This window comes from Boeremia exigua (assembly GCF_020726555.1).
Source record: "Boeremia exigua strain MPI-SDFR-AT-0100 chromosome Unknown C7974scaffold_12, whole genome shotgun sequence".
NCBI classification, from domain to species: domain Eukaryota; kingdom Fungi; phylum Ascomycota; class Dothideomycetes; order Pleosporales; family Didymellaceae; genus Boeremia; species Boeremia exigua.
The window spans coordinates 395,715-415,058 of record NW_025763529.1 but is presented as its reverse complement, the minus strand read 5'-3'; the positions used below and the strand labels follow the sequence as shown (position 1 = coordinate 415,058).

Here is a 19,344-nt window from a genome sequence, read left to right as displayed (position 1 = left end):
AGGTTGCTCAGCCCAAGTACATATTCTTCTTCCGAGAATTGTACCTCCATAATGCGACGTGCTCGGGCTGCCAGACTGAAGCCGACCTTGCGGTAGATTCTGACCTGTTGCGCCTGGAATGAGTTCGCAAGACGTACGTCCACAATGTAGAAGACTCGATTTGCCTCTTCACAAGTTCGCTCGTCATCTCGCAAGACACGCATACCAGCCACGTATCTGTTACCAAGTTCTTTCTTGTGCTGTATCAAGAGACACCCAATTGTCGCGCTGATAGATGAACCTGAGCAAGTCACTAAGTTAGAGATCTTTCGAAGTGAAGCAGCTGTCCCATAAGTGCAACGCTCTGCGTTGACTCGATAGGAAATTAGTGACCCGATCGCGGCTCCAGCTACTCTTCACTAATGTCTTTCACCGCTCGCGCGATGACATAATCTATTTGCGGATTCTGTATGATGTAATTGTTGATGTTGTTGACGTGCGTCCCGACTGCACTGTAAAGGGACGTTCAATACCCCTTATAAAGATTGGAAAGGTTGTACAGTTTGGAAAGAAGATCTGACGTAGGTCTCTATCCCCATATGCGTTCAGTGGAGATATCTGGACACAAAAGGGCGATGCCAACGATCGCTTTGTAGCAGATTAGCTATTTTGAAGCCACCCAAAAGTCCGCGAGAATCTGCTTCCACCTTAAGCGTTCATCGAAGAGAAGCGTGAAGCGTCAGTGGCCTGTCTAAATGATGTTAGGTTTTGGAGAGTCAGTAAGTCTCTTTGAAAGGACACTTGTATGACATATACATTCGTTCACTACACATGACTGGGCGAGAAATTCCTAGTAGCGGGAGACAAAGTGGTGGTAAATCAGGGTATTTGCGGAACGCGCGCGGTAGTGTCTTGCCGAACCACCAAGAAGCTGAGGTAAAGGTAGTGCTCCCAGCATGTATAGTGTATGCTACTACACAGCCTCTGGGTTACCGTCAGCACAAGAAGCGTAATTACATGTAATTGCACGTTTCTTTCACGAGAAAGGTCCCATGCTTCCAATGATAAGATGCATTGCACGACATACGTCTATGAAGCTCTATTTCATAAATTCAATCTCTACAGAATTGCCTTCTAATCATAGCTTTGTTTGACTGTTCCCGTGAATTTCAGTCGAAAAGTCTGATCCGCGGTCGTTCACTTGCCCACCAACACCCGGCTCAGCCACATCCTCCATAATCAGAATCTCAGTTGTCTCAAGAATACTGAACTGATTCTTCTTCTTGAGCTGCTTTCTGCTTGATTCAGTCAGATGCGAGCTGCCAATTCCATGACTGTTCCGCGTTTCGTAGTGTGACGCCACGCCGTAAGCCCTGTAGAATGGATTGATGATCTTATGGATGGCGTGGAATGCGGGGCGCATGACGACCAATGTTGCGACCAGTATGCCAGTATGCATCTCGATGATCCCCAACACATTGGGGAAGATGTGCGCGTACTGGGGCTCGGTTTTGACAAGGGGATTCGGGTAGAACATTATGACGAACCGAGTGATGGTCAAACCAGTATGGACAAGTCCCAAGAGAATCAACCCGATGAGTTGCTTAACCTCCGGACGATGTTTCTTGAGTTTGGCGAGAGCTGGAATGGGAATAGCAATCACCAAGACACTGGTGACCAGATTGAATACTGCAGTGCTCATGCGAAACGCTACCAGATCGACGCAGGTACCGCCCACCTTCTTGTTCCAGGCCTTGCTGATAGGCGTACACTGGAATATACTGACAAGGAATGCTGAAGAGTAGGCCCCCACGATGAGGCAAATTGTCATCCGTATAGCAAGTCTGGTGATCCGTATTATGCGATCAGTCGAGGTAGAACACATATTCCGATATAACAAGCAAAGCGAAAGCTTGCAGAGTGGTGTTGTGAGCTTGAAGATGATTTGGTTAATGTACGATAATTTTACAGGCCATGTGGAGCTCTGCAAATGGTCTGGTATGTCCGCTTTTGCTTTTCCGTAGTCGAATTCAGCAACAAGGATGATCTGGATGGCGCTCTGGAATATGCCACATATCTGCCGAACGTGTAAGCAGGGATCCAGACTTCTTCATGAGGGAGCATACCATAGCGGCGACTAAGCAGGTATCCGAGACATCGTATTTTCTCCTCTGGATCCTGAATCCTAAGCGTATTGACAGTGTAGCTAGAGCTACGGTCCCAAATACGAGAGTCACAATAACAAGCTGATGGCCTATAGGCTCAAGCTCCGACATTGTGATTGAGGCCGGAGCGTCAATATATCTGTAGGTTCGCACTCCAGGGAGATGATATACCTGATTGCTGTGTAAATAATCTGTCGGGTGGACTGTTCGGCGCGATCCATATATTAGACCGCCTGTCGCGCCTGTCGAAGAGGTTGAATCCTTCGTTCTAGATCATGTTCGTGAGCAACCCGAGCTATTGCTGTACTTCAGAACCTTTGACGTGAATCTGTACAACGGACGATAGATCGTGCAGCGCCACATGCCGCGACGTGCAGCGGGCGATTGGACAAACGTATGTCTCCAGCGCTTTGCAATACACGTGTATTTATATTTCTCGATGTGTGAAATCGTTCATTGCCCTCAAGTGAATGTGTGCCACTCATTTGTCGACTTACAGCACCATCTCATGGCCTTCGCTGATGGCCCCGCGATGACAGATCATGTCAGCCATGTGCCACGAACGCTGTCAGACTCGTATGATCCTACCTTATCTTGCCGCTGCTCCCTTACCTCTCCAATCGACCCTACATTACCAGCAGCAGCTCAATGCATGTCATGCACGTTGGGGCCTTTCCAACACACTCAAATTGTAACCGGGTAGAGTTGAAAACACCCGCCATTTACGCTTACCTATGTACCGGTGACCCGGTTCCCCACGAGCCTGGCGGTAAGACAGATCCATGCATATGCAGCTTCCTCCCTAGGCCGGAATCCCGCTGGAAGGAAGATTGCAGACGTTCGAGCCTTGTCAATTCTGGTCGCCAACCTCAACCTGGCAATGAAGTGAAGCAAACACATATCTGGAGGCTGAATCATAGCTGCAGAGTGCAGAGCTTTGAGCATCTCTTGCTGAAGCCGTCGACAGCTGTGGTGCGTTCAGCCTACGTCATCCTGAACCCTGCCAGATTTCGGCACGCCGACGGATCATGCATCTTGCTAAATGCCAACTGCAGCTAGCAACGACCCGTGCTGTCACTCGAACGCTCATCAACATGTACGTGTTTTCGGTGGTGATGCATCAGCCGAGAGGGTACGCAATCTCTATGCAGGCGGACCAACGGCTGCGAAGGATCCCGTTCAATCTCGGATCCTTCAAGCCAAGCAGCCGACAAAACTCCATCAGCAGCGATGATCCGCTTCGCCAATTTCTCCGATGGAGGATTTGGTAGGAAATTGCGATTAGTTTTGCGGCGCGGTTACATTTCCGTTCCCCGCTCATCCCGCGACGTGGGTGGCTGTACCACTGTGCCACAAGCAACAAAGCAACATCACAGGAGTATGCCTGCAAAGCGCAGGCGCGATCGTGCTTCCTACACCTCACCTTGTCTCTAATTCATAAGCCTGCCTGTCAATTGATACTATCCGAGGGCGGCTCAGAGCCTACCAGCCATCATGCTCGCAGCTTTGGTCTCCTTGTCGGTCTTTCTGCTTTCGACCCCTATTGCAGCATCCTCCACCTTCGAGAAGAAATGCCTTTCGTTTGAACCCGAGAACCTTGTCCCTGGAGCAAGCCGCCGCGTTCTTGAGTATGTCGCTGCAAACACGACGCTAAAATTCCCGGACAATGTTGCTGCCTGCAATCGTGGATCTCAGGTTGTACCGGCCAACATCTGCCGCGTGAGTCTGTCGATCAAGACTTCTGAACAATCGAACATCACGTTCGAAGCTTGGTTGCCGGAGACGTGGTCGGGCCGCTTTCTCGCAACAGGGAACGGAGGTATCGACGGATGTGTGTATTATATTATTGTGAAACCAGCATACTGTCCATACTGACAATGCTAGGCATCAAGTACGAAGACTTGGCCTACACCTCTTCCAACGGCTTTGCAGCTGTCGGCTCGAATAACGGCAAGAACGGTACAAACCTTGTTGATGTTTACTACAGACATTGTGGCGCTAATTACAGTATCAGGCACGGATGGTTTGCCCTTCTTCAACAACGCCGAGACGGTGATTGATTTCGCTTGGAGATCGTAGGTCATATCCGGTGTATCATTGCCGCATGAGTACTGATCCAAAATTTGCAGACTCCATACAAGTGCTGATGCCGGCAAGTCGCTCGCAAAGTCGTTCTATGGCAAGTCACACTCGAAGTCTTACTATCTAGGCTGCTCTTTAGGCGGACGACAGGGCATAGGCAGCGCTGAGAAGTTTCCTGGTGACTTTGATGGCATTGTTGCAGGAGCACCAGCTGTTGACTTCAACGATCTGGTGTCATGGAGAGCCCGTTTCTTCACCATCACTGGCGCCATTGGCTCCCCGGATTTCATACCAGCAACGGCTTGGAAAACCTGGATCCACGACGAGGTGCTGAGGCAGTGCGATACAATTGACAAAGCGAACGACGGTATTATCGAGGACCCAACCTTGTGCAAATTCAACCCATCGAAATTGCTCTGCAATGGGAATTCTACCGCCGACTGTCTGAACAATGCTCAAGTTGAGCAACTCAAGACAATCTTCAGCGACTACAAATATCCAAACGGTCAACTGATCTTCCCAGCCATGCAACCAGGGAGCGAAGTTGGCGCGGTCGAACGACTGTACGCTGGAGCACCATTTGTTTATTCTGCGGACTGGTTCAAATATGTCGTCTACAACGACCCATCTTGGAACGCATCCACTTACGACTATGAGGATGCCCGAGCGGCAGCACGACTCAATCCAGGTGACATCAGAACCTACCCCACCAGCCTCCCGAGGTTCGAACGACGAGGAGGCAAGATCCTGACGTACCACGGCCAGCAAGACAACCAGATCACCACGTTCAACACGATACGCTGGTACAACGACCTGAAGGGCTACCGGAGCACGGCATCTATGGACCGCTGGATCCGGTTTTTCCGTGTCTCTGGGATGAACCACTGCAACTCGGGGCCCGGTGCGTGGGTCCTGGGCCAGGGAGGCAATGCGGCTGCGGCTGGCATACCGTTCGAGAGGCAAAAGAACGTTCTCCGCGCGATAGTGGACTGGGTCGAGCAGGGTGCGGCGCCGTCGCACATCGAGGGTACCAAGTTCATCAACGACACTGTGTCGCTTGGCGTCGACTTCACAAGGCGGCACTGCAAGTATCCACAACGGAATACGCTCGTTGGGAGCGACTTCAAGGACCCGGAAAGCTGGAAGTGCGTCTGAGGGTGACATTGTAAGATTCCCGAGTGAAGTAGAAAACCGCAGGCAGCAACGCCGCTAAACCTTGGGTGTTCGATCACTGTGTCGAGGCTGGTAGCCAACCGTTCATCAAACCCCACACGGCGTTGTCTATTGGGAGAACGGTATATGTCACTTTATAGCTATTAATACAAGAGCCAAATACAACGCCTGGTCCCAGATCGGCACTAAAATCTCACGAATACGCCAGAGACAACCTCATTAATCCCATGTAGTCGTATACTCGAATCACCGCCTTTCTCTCCATCAACTTCACGTCGTAACATCGTCACGCGTTCGTTCTGGCCGGGTCAGTGGGTGATGCGTCCCTCCAATAAACCGCGCTGAATCAATTACCGCACGCTGTCTGACACTACTACTTCACTCCTGCCATTGGCACTGTGCCCAGGAGTTGACCGGGAGCTATGAGAGTCGATATGCGGAAATGAATGTGTAGATGGTGCAGGTAGGGTTGGACGGATATCCATATATGAATGTACGACTTTGATGCATATAGACTGGCACCAGCCCTCCGACAGCAGACGAACTCTTAGTCACGCATGCAAAAGCGACGTAGAGGCACAACATTCTGCTTATACTACAAGCCGGCGCTCGCACATTTACACTACGTCCGCCTATCCACAAAATAAGGAAACCTATCCCAGGTATGTACACAAGTATACAATTTAGAAGCCAGTGGGGTCCAACCTCAACGGTCTTGGGGTATATCCAACCATGCCCGCGATGCTCGCTCTATGCTAAATAAAAAACGAGAAAACCAGAACCAGAACGTATAGAGACAAGCAAGTATTAGGTACAGATAAAGCGTATCGATGTAATGAAGGAATGCTCGTGCCGAGCCAAGACAATACTGGAACAAAGGAAAGTATAGTATGCTGTGTAAGTATGGCAGCGTAGATTGTTTAGTCACGGTCGCGACGGGATCTCAGCTCATGCCCGAAGTTCAATGCAATGGGCGTCACATCTCCACCGTCGACTGTGCTGTCGTCATCGAAGCCGTTGTCACTGAAGTCCTCGACCGCAGCATCGCGGTCGTAACTCGTCTTGCGCAGAAGCGGCGGTGTACTGGGCGCGACAGGCTGCTTGCCCAGGGCTGGGAAGCCCTGCTCTGTTGCAGTCGAGCCGCGTGAGCTTGTCGAATTTGAGCGAATGTCCTTGGACGTAGAGGACGACGGGAAGTCCGGTGTACGACGCAGATTGGATGTTGGGGGCGTCATCAAGCCTGAGAGGAACGATTGAGCAGATGGAGGGGCAGGGCGAGATGGTGTCTGGTTCCGCGAGGTGGTTGTGGACGAGCCTGAGAGGGCGGAGGCAGCGTTCTGACGACCCTTGCGCCAGTTGCCGAAGGCAGCGGCGACTTGGACAGCCTTGGGAGACGCAAAGTTGGACAGAGTGGCGAGTGTTGGAAAGTTGCTCTGGCCACCAGAAATCAGGCGTTCCTTCTCCGATTGTTCCATTTGAAGGTTGGTGCGGATGCGGATGGCAGCATCCCGGACTGTCTCGCGATCGAAGGTTGGCTGTGCGAGGGCATTGATCAGATCGTTGATGTCGTCCACACGGACGCCAAGTAGCTCGCGAAGCCAAGTAATCTCGGTATCGCGCTCCTTCAACTTAGAAGGAGCCTCGTTGTCAACTTCTGTCAGTTGCTGTTCGAGCGATTCAATCCGAGACTCTCGTTCCTGGAGCTGCTCCTGTAGGACGGAGATCGACTCGCGCAAAGCCTGAGGCGAGATCCTCTCGTGGCTACCCAGCGTGGAAGTTCCACTGGCTGCCGGAGACTTGGCCGCGGCAGCAGCGGCAGCACTAGCAGCTTCTTTGGCGACAACAAGCTTTTCCTCGAGTAGCGTAATCTTATCCTTCAGGTGGTCCAGCTTAGAGTCAGCTAACGCGAGCTTGTCATCATGGAAAGCTTCGGCACGCTGCTTGTCTTCGCGGACGTATTCGAGAGCACGGGCATGCTCCTGCTTGAGGTGTTCGAAACCCCGCTCAAATGCCTGTTGCTGTTCATGCAGGTTTCGCTTGCTCTTCTGGAGCGTTTCCTCGACTGCGTGCTTCGTAGCGTCGGACGCCGCCTCAAGTTCAAGCTCATGCTTCTCTCTCGCAGTTTCAGCTTCCATGCGCACGCTGTCAAGTTCAGCACGCACTCGGGCCACTTCGCTTTCAAGGTTGTGGCGGACGACGTTGACTTGGTTATTGGCAGCTTCCAGATCAGCTTCCATCAGCACCCGAGTACGTCGGATTTCAACGTGGGCTGCCTCTCTGGCTTCGCGCATGTCTCGCTCATATCGGTGAGCGTTGTTCTGGTGCTCGATGGATTCTCTTCTTAGCTGCTCAACCGTCTCTTCAAGCCTGGCGTTGTGCTTCTGGGACTGCTCAAAGTGGATACGCAGCTTCATACCTTCGCCCTCTTGCATTTCAAGCCTCTCAAGTTCTCTTTCAAGACGCTCGCGTGTCCGTCCTTCAGCTTCGATGCGCGCGCTAAGAACCTCGTACTTTTCCAGAGAGGCCTGTTCAACCTTTTGCGATTGAGAACGCTCAACGGCTATCTGCTGGGAAGCAAGGACCATGTCTTGCTGCAGCTTCTCAAACTTGCCACGCATTGACTCACGAAGACGCGCAGCCTCTTCGGCTTGGAAGCGGGCTTGCTCGATGGCTGTCCGTAGCTTCTCGTTCTCTTGATGCGCTTCTTGAATGTCGCTACGCCATTTGTTTGCAGATTTGCGATGCTCCTCCAAGGTGAATGTAAGAGCCTCATTCTCTGCGGTGACGACTTCCAGATTCTGTTTGAGGTCATCCTCAGACGTCTCTAACGCAATGTTCTTCATCTTGAGCTCGTTATTCTCGGCATCGACAAGCGCGAGCTTCTCGCGAAGATCGTCAGCTTCAATCTGGTAGTTGAGGTTGCGACGCAAGACATCGCGCTCCTCGGTTAATGCACGAATTCTGCTCTCGTCGTCCTTGGCAGCCGCCTGGAGCAAGGCAAGCTCTTCTTCAGTAACCTTCAGCAGACGTGCCGTGTCAGCCTCACGGTCTTCAAGAGCTTTCCGTGCCTCCTCCTCTGCTTCGTGGCGAAGAGTGCTGTCCTCCACCATACTCTCGAGTTCAGCCACGCGCGCGTCTCGCTTGAGAATTGCCTCAGATTCTTCACGTCTGGCAACTTCCATGCCTTGACGCTTGAATGCATCGTCGACTAGCTCGCGTACATCTTCAGCCTGAAGGTGGTTGCTCGTAGTCTGCGCAATCGATGCCTTCAGACTACCAATCATTTGGTAGATCTCGGAGATGTCGAATTGAGGCTGAGGAATGTCGATGGGCGCCTCCAATGCACCTGCTTTCTGAGATGCCAGGGCTTCGGTGACGATCGAACGAATCGTATCAGGCTGCATGGGTTCCACAATTGATGGTAACGGGCCTGGGACTTGATGTGCCATAAGAGTCTCGGCAATAATTGTACGTATGGCCTCTGGGGAAAGGGGCTCAGAAGCGGATACTGGCTGAGGAGCATGCATCGCAAATGCCTCCATCACAATGGAGCGAACGTCATCGGTCTTGATAGGTTCGTTGGGCTGGGGGCCATAAAGGGCAAGTGTTTCGGTGAGCATGGATCTGATGTCTTCCGGTTTAATGGGCTCCACGACAGTCTCGGGCACTGATGGCTTATTAGACGCGATGGCATTCTCCACAATCGCGCGGATCTGCTCAGAAGAGATATGCTCGACAGGTGCATTTGGTGGCTGGTGTGACACAAGAACGTCAGCCAGGATTTCGCGGATCTTCTCTGCTCCCAGTGGCTCGGGTGCAACAGCCGCCGTAGAAACGGCCTGTGCCTGGTGCGACTCTAACGCGTCACGGACAACAGCACGGATTTTTTCCAACCTCTTGTCCTTCTTGGGAGATCGATTGCGGTAATGCACATCGGCGCTGTCGTCGTCGTCCTCGTCATCTGCATCACTGTCAAGTCCAGCTGTAGATATGCTGCGGCGGCCGCGCGATGGGCGAGCTATCGTAGTAAGCGCATTCTGAACATCCTGCATGGTCTGTTCCAGCGGGCCAAGGCGACTCTGCAAAAGACGACTCATCATATCATCAACACGCCTATCGAAGAACGAGCTACGCATCTTGATTTGCTCCTCTCCTTCTGTGAGGATGTCGTCCCAGTCGCTTACGGGCACGTCCTCAGCATGATTCAGGCGATGAACAGGAGACGTAGACATAAGCGCGGCACGCTCGTCGTCAAAGGGATTCTGCAACGAAGTCGCGGATCCTGGAGCGTTGCCGTAGAGTCTGCGAGGGCTGGGGCTGGGTGCGTCGCTGCGTAGGTGGGCATTGGGCTGTAGGCTAAAGCGCTCGAATTCGTGTGTTCTCCGAGGTGTTCCGTGATGAGAAGACTGATCCCACGAGTTGTCATCGCGTTCAACGCCAAAGTCCGACCCTCCTTCATCCATCTGTTTCATGACAGCATCAATGTCGTTGAATGACGGGTCAAAATCAACGCTCTCAGGGTACGGCACACGATGTCCGAGCGCTGTCTTGAACGAACCATCATCACTAGGTCGGTACGTTGTTGCAGGACTCCTGCTATATCCTCTTGGTGGCGAGTTCTGTGCTCTCTCGTTTATGTCTTGAGCGATGGAAGGTTTCGTGACGTGGAAGCCGAAATCATAACCAGCGTTGCTAGATTGTGGTCTGAACTCAAAAGGTTTAGCGGTCGCGTCCAGCGAGCTAGTCTTATGTGCGTGCTTCTTGGCTGGGTCAGCAATTGGAGGCTCGGTAGTCGTGGGGACAGCAGCCGCTGCTTGCGCGACTGGCTCAATGATGGGCTGATCCTGTCTCGGGCTGCTCTTGTTCAACTTGGAACTGTGGCCATCAGGTGAGCGGTTCTCCTTGTCTTCCATGGAGCCCTCTTGTATATCTGCACTCTCGTCAAAGAATGAACCAGGTTCTGCGAGTGGCTGCGACGCAAGAATGGGCTGCAAAGCAAATTTAGGGACTTCGTCGCCATCGTTGCGGACCTTGCGAGCACGCTTCTCGCGCCCTTCGGCCTGCATTGGGCGTCCCTCTGCGTCTTCTCGATCCTCAGTTTCCTTGACTGTTTCTGGCGAGGACTCTCGTGCGGTATCGGGACGCACAATGGCGACAGCCTTGGATCGCGTGGCAGGTTTCACAATATCACTAGCTGAGATATTGACATCCCCAAAGATTTTCGAAGAGAAACTCGTCGGAGCTTGCGCGGCCCGTTGAGGATCGAACGCCGAACTTCCCCCAGGATTGAAAACGGGAGCATCCGGCTTGAATGCTGGAGGACTGGAGAAGCTAAAGCCACTGGAGGGAAGTGCTGGGACTGTAGGGCTAAGAGCGGTGGCTACCACACTTGACTTTACTTCAGTGGGCTTGAACACGGCGGCATCGACAACGGGAGTAAACGTGGAGGCCGTTGGCGTGAAGGCAGGAGCTGTGACGTTGTAACTGGCCAACCCATCAATACTGGAACCGTTGTTGGACACCGATGTAGGATTGAATGACGCAGCAGGGTTGAACTTGAACTCCTTTGCTTCGACGTTGAGCTTCGAGAGTGACGACTTGGATGCATGCTTGCTGTGTGTAGCTGATGCAGGTTTGTTGTACGCAAACTTTGAGTCTTTCCATGGGTTGCTCACTTGCGAAGGTGCCTGAGAGTGTTGATTCGAGCGGATCTCTCCCTCTTCTAAGCTAGGGTTTGTGTTCTCTGATAGGTTTGTTCTTGCGCCGTTGCTATCATCGCGGGGGTCATGTGACTGTTGCGTGGGGAATGCAAAAGGCACTGGTTGCTGCGACTTGGTGATTGAATGTGCTCTGTTATGCGGCTGAGGTTGATGCAAAACAGTGTGAGAATTTTCCCATGCTTTCTTAGCAACGCCGTTGTGCTGCCTGGTGACGTCGGGCTCGGTGCTGAAATCACCCCCTTCAGCGAATTGTTTGTCAATGGCCTCTTCCAGGTGATATTCGGCATCGGCAGCTTCGCGTTCCATGTTCGCGCTAAGATTGTGACGATGGTTGCGTGGAGTTGGGTGGACAATCTCTGGTGCAGCATTAGGAGCCTTCTTCAATGGAGGCAGCGCCTCTTCCTCTGACTCATCTTCTGGCACTTCTGCGAGCGTAGATGATGGCCGTAACCCCATAAGCTGTTGCTGTTGCTGTTGCTGCTGGAACATTTGTGCTTGTAGTTGCTGCTGCTGTAGTTGCTGCTGCTGCATTTGCACTTGGACCATAAGGTCGTCTTGTGCCAATGGAGAATGAGGAAAATGCTGGCTTGCTCTTCTACCAAACGGCGAGTGTGGCGAGACGATGCCGGTAAGATCGGGTCTACTTGGCGGTAGGGCAGGTAGCGCTGGCGAACCACCCCGTCCATCCTGAGAGCCGAAGTAGCCGCCTGGAGACCATGTACCAGAAGGTGAGATGCCGTGGTGAGAAAAGCTTCCAGGGCCAAAAGTCGAGTGGCGGTGCATGTGCATGCTCGGTCGGACGTTCGCAAAGGCCGCCGGAGATGCGATTGATTGTCGGGACATGTGGCCAGGCGACGCGATTGATTGGCGAGACATGTGACCAGGCGATGGTCCGAACGGGAACGGCCCAGTGACCACGCTTCCCTGCCTTCCACGGTGACTGCCCCCAGATTGTGTCGGCAGCGGCGGTGAGAAAGGCAGACCTGGGTATTGTCCGGACACTTGGCGTGACATGGGCAGCGGTATTTCATCCTCTCCACCCAGACTCACTCCCAAGGCCGCAAGTTTTGCCTCGACGAGCGAGTTCACGTAGTTGTCCCACTCACTCTTCTTTGGCACGAAGACCTTGAAGCTGGACGCAGAGTTGGCCCGCTCTGTCCGAACATCGTCTTCAATGGGCCAGATGGCTCGGTTGTGTGCCTGGTCCCCAACGTCCCCGCCGTTCCAGTGGCCAAAGCCGCTGGTGTTGTAGCCCAGACGCTCTAGATTCTTCATTTTCGCCTCGACTGCTGCTGGGCTCATGGGCTTCGGTGGGTAGCCGTGCGTGCCCCTAGGAATATCGTGGGGGATCGAGATGATGCAGCCCTTGCCCTTGACCATGATCTTCCTGCGGGTACGTGGCACAGGTGTCCGTGCCGGCTCGACCGGCGTCGGGGGCTTGTTGGGCGTGTGCTGGACGGGTTTCGGCGACGGCGACGGCGAGGCATGCTGGGGCAGAATGGGCGTTGTAAACGGGTTGCGCACGCTCGATGTACGAGGCGGGAACTGCGGGGGAGCAGGCGGGCCGGGGCTGGGGCCGTCGCGGGGCTGCGAGGCGGCGTCGGCCTCGGCGTACTTGGAGGCCATCATCTTGCCAAGCGCTTCTTTCTGGTCCTTGCTGATGTGGCGCCAGAAGTCCTGCTGGTTGAGGGTCTTGTTGCTGCTGCGCGCGTTGTGGCCGCGCTTGGGCGGGGCGGGCAGCAGGAAGTCCTGGTGCGGGTCGGAGGCCGAGTCGGAGGCGGAGTCGGAGTCGAGGTCGAAGCTGATGTCGCTCTTCCACTTGTTCTTCTCGCGGTTCCAGCGCTCTTCCAGGAACGAGCGCACCCACTCCTCCGAGGTGGGGTTCTTGTCGGACGCGCGCGGCGTGAAGCCCGACGGCGACGGCTCGCGAGTCGGGGTGACGGAGCGCGGCAGACGCGACTGGATTAGGTTCGCGAGCGTGAACTGGTTCGGCGAGCCGTCCGGGTCCAGGGGCGGGATGAGGTGGGCGAGGTTGAACCGACCGGGGGCGTCGTCGTCGACCTCAAGGCGCGGCGGCAGCAGGTGCTCGAGGCCAAAGTGCAGGGCCTCGGCGGCGTCGTCAAGCTCGTCGCTGGCGGCGGCGGGCGACGGCAGGCGCTGCGGATGGTAGACGGGCGGCAGGCCGCGGTAGGGGCTGCCCCAGCTCGCCGTGTAGAAGGACGCTTCGTCAGGGCCGTCGTGCGGCGACACGGGCGTGCGGGTGGGCGTGCGGGCGAGTCGGCCGCGCTGGACGGGGGCCGGGAGCGCAGGCAGCTCTGGGCTGGAATTGGCGAGCGTCGGCGTCGGCGACAGAGCGGTCCACGCGGGCGAGGCGCTGCGCTCGTCGCTCGGGGGCGCCGCGGCGGCTGCAGGCGGGGCAGCCGGCGAAGGAGACGAGGGCGGGGGCGAGAGCGAGGGCGAGGGCGCGGAGGACCGTCGAGCGGGCATTCAACGCGGGCGAGGGCTGGGGCGGGACGGCCGTCGAGCGGGCATGCAGCTGAGAGCTGGGCGGGAGCACGCGTCACTGGGCGGCGATGCCAGGCCGGAGGGCAGTGGAGATGGAGGGATGCAGTAATGCAGTGGAAGCACGCGCACGGCTAAAGGAGCGGCATGGGGCAGAGCACTGATCGGGGGCTCGCAGCACTCATCCTCCAGCAGCTGTGGACGCGCAGACTTGGTGCGGATCGCGGTGAGCAGTCGTCGAGAATTTAGGGGAGCAACGGCTGGCCAGCGCCCGCCGATTGGTTGATGTTGCCCCCGCAGCCAATCCGCGGGCCTTGACACGTGGAGACGGCCAGCGCATGCAGCCGGCCCCGTTTCGAGCCTGCCTGCACTGCTGCAGCTGCACCCACCGCGAGCATCGCGGGCATCCACACGGCCGCCGCGCGCTGGCCGTCTCGCCGTGGGCCGCCGTGAGTGCTCGTCACCGTCTGGCACCACCGCGCTTCATTTCCTGGCTATGGCACCGACCACCCACCGCCAGAGCACGGCCGCCAGTGCTGGAGGTGGATGCAGCCAATCGCCGTCGCCCGTCATGCCGCGTGCAAAACCGTCAGTTGCTATCACTGTGCCCTGCGTGCCCTGCCACTGCATGCAGCCAGAGCAGCCATACGCTGCCGTCCCCCGCAGTTTGTTGACAAGCAATGCATAGTCAGCGGTTTCACGTCAAGCACTCTACGCGTGCAGGACGCGGTTGGACGCGAGCAATTCAGGGGCCACTAGCGCATCGGTAGCTCCCGTGCCGCAGCGCCGACTGACCAAGTGCTGCTGCAACTACTGCTCTGTGTGTATTCTTCTGCGACACGGCAGGCACGCCTGACAACCCCTTGACAAGATGCAGCATCAGGCAAGATAGATCAAGCTCCCGTCAGGACTCTTCCGCATTGCAGTACATGCACTTGAAAATCAAGTTACTTTTGTCGTGATTCTGCAGCTCACTAGCCGCGACAAGGATGGTTTGGATGCTACAAAAGTGCCAAGCGACTGGCTGGAGGTGATACATGTGCAACACTACAAACACCAGACAAATGCCTTGCAAGGAACTTCTACACTCTCTGCCACATCAGCAGCCGCTTCATAAACGGGCTCTTCTTGAACCCGGCCGGCACACCACCCGAAGCCTGAGTCGTGACGGCGACAGGATCAACCTCCGAGGCGCTCTTCCCAGCCATCGCAGCTTTCTCTTCAACATCCCCAATCTTCCAAGCTCTGACGAGCCATAGCATGCAAGCAGCACCAATGTACATCCAGCCTGTAAACAGAATGGCCCCTGTGTAGCTACCGCCATTGTACGCAACAATCTCCAGCCCAATAGGCTCAGAGAAGGTCGTGGGCAATACCAGCACCAGCCAGGTTAGACTCAGCGCGCTGGGTAAGTCGACAAGCCCCATGATCTCCGTCGTGACAGGCGCAGCGACAGCCCAGAACGTGCCCGCAACAGCACCGCCCACAATGGCAAAGAAAACAAGCACACCAAAGGACTTGGCAAACATCCATATGACCAGCGAGAACAAGCCGGCAAGAAACGTCATCGTGCTCGCCATGTTCAGTCTTCCAAATGAATCAGAGAAGTACCCAATGGGTGGGCGTCCCAGGGCCTGACCCAGATTCAGCACCGCGCCGACTATCGATCCCTGCTGTGCCGTCATGCCAACCGTCCTCGCGTAGTTTGGCAGCGAGAACAGGAGTACGACGTACGCCAGCATGCTCAGGAACCCAAACGCCATCAGCCCCAAGAACTGCGGTTTCTTGAAGAGCCGGTAGTCGAAGCTCAGCTGGCTGCTGCCAATCTGCTTGTTGCGGTCCCTGATGATCAGCGCGCACGTCGTGTTGACGACAAACGCAATGACGGCGAGGACCCGGAACGCCCACGGCAGCCCAATGTTCTTGATCATCGCCTGCGTGGCTAGCGAGTACACGAGCCCGCCGATGCCGCTGCCCGCCGCGGAGATGCCGTTCGCGAGCGACCGCCGCGTCGTGAACCACTGCGCGCTGATGCCCACGCTGCCGACGAACAGGAAGCCCATGCCATAGCCAAAGCACAGGCCTTGCGTGAGAAACAGGTGCCAGATTTGCGTCGCGAAGCTGGCGCCGATGAAGGAAATAGTCTCCAGCACGACGCCGATGAGCAGCGTGGTGCGTGTGCCGAAGAGGCGTGTGGTGAAGGTTGCAATCGGCGAGACGATGAGCGCCTGGCTGATGGACAGGCCGCCAATGAAGGCGTAGGAGAGGTGCGAGGCGCCCGGGAAGACGTTGTTGGCCAGATAGTACGCGAGGAAGACGGCGTAGGCCGAGTTCAGACCCCACGTGTGACTGCGCGCTGTTAGCAGGTCCTGTGCGTGGGCAACGAGACACGTACGCGTTGATGGTGGCACAGGCTGCTACGCAGACCCATCCGTATCCCCCGTTTGGAGCAACGTCCACTTTCTTCTCGACGATGTTATTGCCTCCGCTGGCAACGCCGTCGTCACTGCTGGTGATCCCTTGCTCTTGATTCAGACTAGCTGGATCCGACCCATCGGCCGGCCTGTAGCTCTTCTCACTACTCCCAAGATTCATATCTTCCCTCGAGTCCAGCACTCCATCGTCCGGGTGGTGATGACTCGTCGTCATCCTGCTTAACCTCGGATCGCCGCCCCGGGAATAAGTAAGCTGGAAGGAAAAGCGAATTGCGCTGCAGACATCCAGGTAAGCACTGTGTAACTAATTACCACGGTTCGTAGCGGCCCCAGCTCTTTATCTGCAATCCATGGTGTATGTAGAAGTGTGGGCACGGCGGACAGGCGTCTGGAGCGTCACTTCATCCATCACGCTAGTCCGGGTATAACGTCCGGGCAGAAAGTTTTACGTGAGGATTTACCGCGGGACTGGAACGCGGCTAGGGGCTCATGCACGTATGATTGGCGGGCGGTGCGGCAATACCCATGTAAGCAACTTGGAGCAGGCAGCACATTGCGAACCTCAGTGTTTGTACATGAATCATGCATTGCCGCATCTAGAAGCGTCTGAGTTGCCTTTCGATAGTTTGGAAGGATTGAATGCTCTCAACGTATTGTTGGTAGGTGCAACATAGCGGATAGTCACGGGCAAATAACATCACCATTCGCAGGGGGTTCGGACTTACGAACTGTACTAAACACGGATCTGAGGACAATTGAGATACTATAAGCAACAATTCGTTACCAATTTAAAACCATATGGTATCATCCAACAACTAAAAACGCCCTTCATCTCGAGACTATCGCACACTGGTCTGACAATGTGACAAGAATTTATACATGCCTTCGATGCCTTGATACTCTAGTGGTGCATTGGAGTTCACCTCCTCCACCTCACTCGCGCGCAATGACTCATATCCAGAAGCGGATGAAGACGACAGCCAAGGATTCGTAATGACTTCTTCAACGTCGAGGCACTCGTCAAAGCCATCTTCCGAATGTATCGAGTATGCTTCGGAACTGACAGAGGGCGAGAGCATCTGCTCCCAATCGATGACCGGGACGTGTTGGCGGGAAGAGACTGGCTTATCATAGAATGAACACTCCGATGGCGTTCTGCTAGAAGCAAACGGGAAGAGAAGGGCGATCTCAGTACCAACGAAGTCATCGAATTCCGCGTCTTGGTAGACAACTCCCCTCTGGATCTCGAAGTCGCTGCAGATAGTCTCGACTGTGTCGCGATCGCATCCGGGGAAATGAACTTTCAGTGTCGAATTCTCGTAGGTGATAGGTAGATCACCGAGATCTGATAGTCGCTGCAGGTCTTTGAGAACCACAGCGAGCTCCTTGACTGCACGAGTGAAGTCAACGGAGAGGACGTCCAAAAGACCCTCGCTCTTCAGCGAGTTCTTCTCTTGCGACGCAGCGAAACCTTTGACCGCCTTCAAGGGGGTGAGAGCGGTAACGGTAGGGTTGACGTTGAAGCTGATGTAAGAGCCAGGAGTGGCCTTGGGTACCTTGTTGAGGGTGCGGTTGACCTGATCCTGTAGAGCAGTGACGGCCTTGAAGCGCTTCTCGCCACGGTTAGGGTCGATGCCGTCGAACTGCGCTTTCTGCCCAGAGATCAAGAATGCTCGAACAGCTTGAGACACGTTGCTGATAACTTGGGCGGGTGAAGCAGGACCGTGGGAGAAGTATCTCGCACCTCCAGCGTGGCCGGATCCCCACCCGTAGCCTCCAGCTGTGCGGCCCAAGGTGCCTCCGGTGAGGTTCGGTCGCAAGGTCGAGGCAAATGGCGCGCGGCCGGCTTGCGCGTTGACTATGCCACCGATGCGCGACTTCGGGAAAGACGATTTATCAAACTTGACGCCAGAGGATCGAGACGCCGAGGAAGTGAACCGTCGTACAGCAGCGGAGATACTGCTGTGGGTGGTGTACCAACGACCTTTGCTTTGCTTCAAATACGCAATGCGATGGATAGGATGTGTGGGGGCATTTCGAACGAGGAGCGGCTGGAGCTGTGCCTGTGTTGGACGTGAGCCAGCAGGCAGCTGGTTCTGGATGAGCTTCGCAGCATGACGCCAGGCAGCCCTTTAATCACATGTTAGCAAGATAGCTGCGAACAGAAGGCGGGATGCTTACTTGAATGCTTTCGCATTCCTGACTACCAGCGTATGCAATGCACCGGTCGGTGCCATGGTGCTCTGTGTAATCAGATGGTTAGAGAGGGAAGCGGTGGTGACTTGGGGTGCATGTGGGGATTATGAGGCGCAAGCATTCGCCACTGCGGCCCTCGGCGGGTGCGCTTAGATCAGCCGACTGAATGACGATCTCGACCAGCCTTCCAATCGCGACCACGGCTCGCAGGTTAGTCCGAGGCGACTTTGCACCAGTAAGAGGAAAGTGAAACTGCAAGTCTTAAGAAAATACCAGCTAATGCTCATTTCATATGGTACAACCAGAACCATGTGCCAAACGACACAGGCCCATGGTGCCCGGCACACCTATGTACTTCCGGGCCTTTTGGCATCTGACGGCTAGAGAACAGATCCGAATGCTGCTATGCTGAGACGCACAAGAGAGGAGAAACTGGGTTTGTGTGAGATAAACTGAGATGCAAGAAGACGCCCGACTACCATTGCTTCATCCTGAACTCCACTCAGGTCCAGGCGCTCTGTGAAGCCAATGATACGTCGAGTGTAGCATTCATGTCGTGTAAACGTTGAAGAAGGGATCCTGGATATGCGCAAAATTTCTATTGGAAAGTTGATAGACCGCCAGGCATGTACTAACGCCGCCGAACACAAACTTTTTGTGGATGCGTAGAACGCCCTAATGGATGCCCCATGTGGTATTAAGGGCAACAGAACCAAACATAGCAACGCCGCAAAATGAGAGGTATCTTGATCAGATGAGGAACGCGAGGAGATCGTCTGCCAACAGTCGCTGTATCCGTTGTTGGCTGCCGGAATGGAGGTAATGGCTACTGAGATCTGATCGTAGTTGTATAAACGCTGGACAGTGGCCATCGTCCTCTGACTCGACTAAAGCAATGTAGTCGCGGGCCACACGGTGATGAATCACAGTCTGTGACAAAAACAAGAATCGACTGTAGAGCTTGACCAGAGTAAAAAGACCGGCATTGGTTATGTTGTTGAGAGCATCCTCGAACGCAAGCTGTTGGGATTCGTCGTACATTCGGATGTTATAATTTCGTGCCAGCAAGGGCGACCAAAAGTGGCTGAGAAT

The 19,344-nt window shown here is 54.8% G+C and overlaps 5 protein-coding genes across 5 annotated transcripts; 1 reads left to right on the top strand and 4 right to left on the bottom strand.

The window, feature by feature from the left end:
- Positions 1 to 1,117: 1,117 nt before the first annotated feature.
- C7974DRAFT_379844 (uncharacterized protein) lies at positions 1,118 to 2,255 on the bottom strand (the record flags this gene model as incomplete). The annotated part of the gene is made up of 2 exons (XM_046140480.1): positions 1,118 to 2,056; positions 2,106 to 2,255. The coding sequence occupies 2 exons, from the start codon at positions 2,253 to 2,255 to the stop codon at positions 1,118 to 1,120; spliced, it is 1,089 nt and encodes a 362-aa protein (XP_045992577.1).
- A 1,272-nt stretch (positions 2,256 to 3,527) lies between these two features.
- C7974DRAFT_56444 (Tannase/feruloyl esterase) lies at positions 3,528 to 5,597 on the top strand. The gene is made up of 4 exons (XM_046146867.1): positions 3,528 to 3,975; positions 4,029 to 4,103; positions 4,159 to 4,219; positions 4,274 to 5,597. The coding sequence occupies exons 1-4, from the start codon at positions 3,639 to 3,641 to the stop codon at positions 5,379 to 5,381; spliced, it is 1,581 nt and encodes a 526-aa protein (XP_045992576.1). The 5' UTR covers positions 3,528 to 3,638; the 3' UTR covers positions 5,382 to 5,597.
- Positions 5,598 to 6,319: 722 nt separating this feature from the next.
- Positions 6,320 to 13,606, bottom strand: C7974DRAFT_379842 (uncharacterized protein; the record flags this gene model as incomplete). Its single annotated transcript, XM_046140479.1, has 1 exon — positions 6,320 to 13,606. One exon carries the CDS (start codon positions 13,604 to 13,606, stop codon positions 6,320 to 6,322), a length of 7,287 nt encoding a protein of 2,428 aa, XP_045992575.1.
- An 871-nt stretch (positions 13,607 to 14,477) lies between these two features.
- On the bottom strand, positions 14,478 to 16,492 carry C7974DRAFT_402945 (major facilitator superfamily domain-containing protein). The gene is made up of 2 exons (XM_046142775.1): positions 16,017 to 16,492; positions 14,478 to 15,970 (listed from the first exon to the last, which is right to left on the bottom strand). The coding sequence occupies exons 1-2, from the start codon at positions 16,268 to 16,270 to the stop codon at positions 14,704 to 14,706; spliced, it is 1,521 nt and encodes a 506-aa protein (XP_045992574.1). The 5' UTR covers positions 16,271 to 16,492; the 3' UTR covers positions 14,478 to 14,703.
- A 288-nt stretch (positions 16,493 to 16,780) lies between these two features.
- C7974DRAFT_56415 (uncharacterized protein) lies at positions 16,781 to 18,367 on the bottom strand. The gene is made up of 2 exons (XM_046146866.1): positions 18,238 to 18,367; positions 16,781 to 18,186 (listed from the first exon to the last, which is right to left on the bottom strand). Exons 1-2 carry the CDS (start codon positions 18,291 to 18,293, stop codon positions 16,896 to 16,898), a joined length of 1,347 nt encoding a protein of 448 aa, XP_045992573.1. The 5' UTR covers positions 18,294 to 18,367; the 3' UTR covers positions 16,781 to 16,895.
- Positions 18,368 to 19,344: the final 977 nt, after the last annotated feature.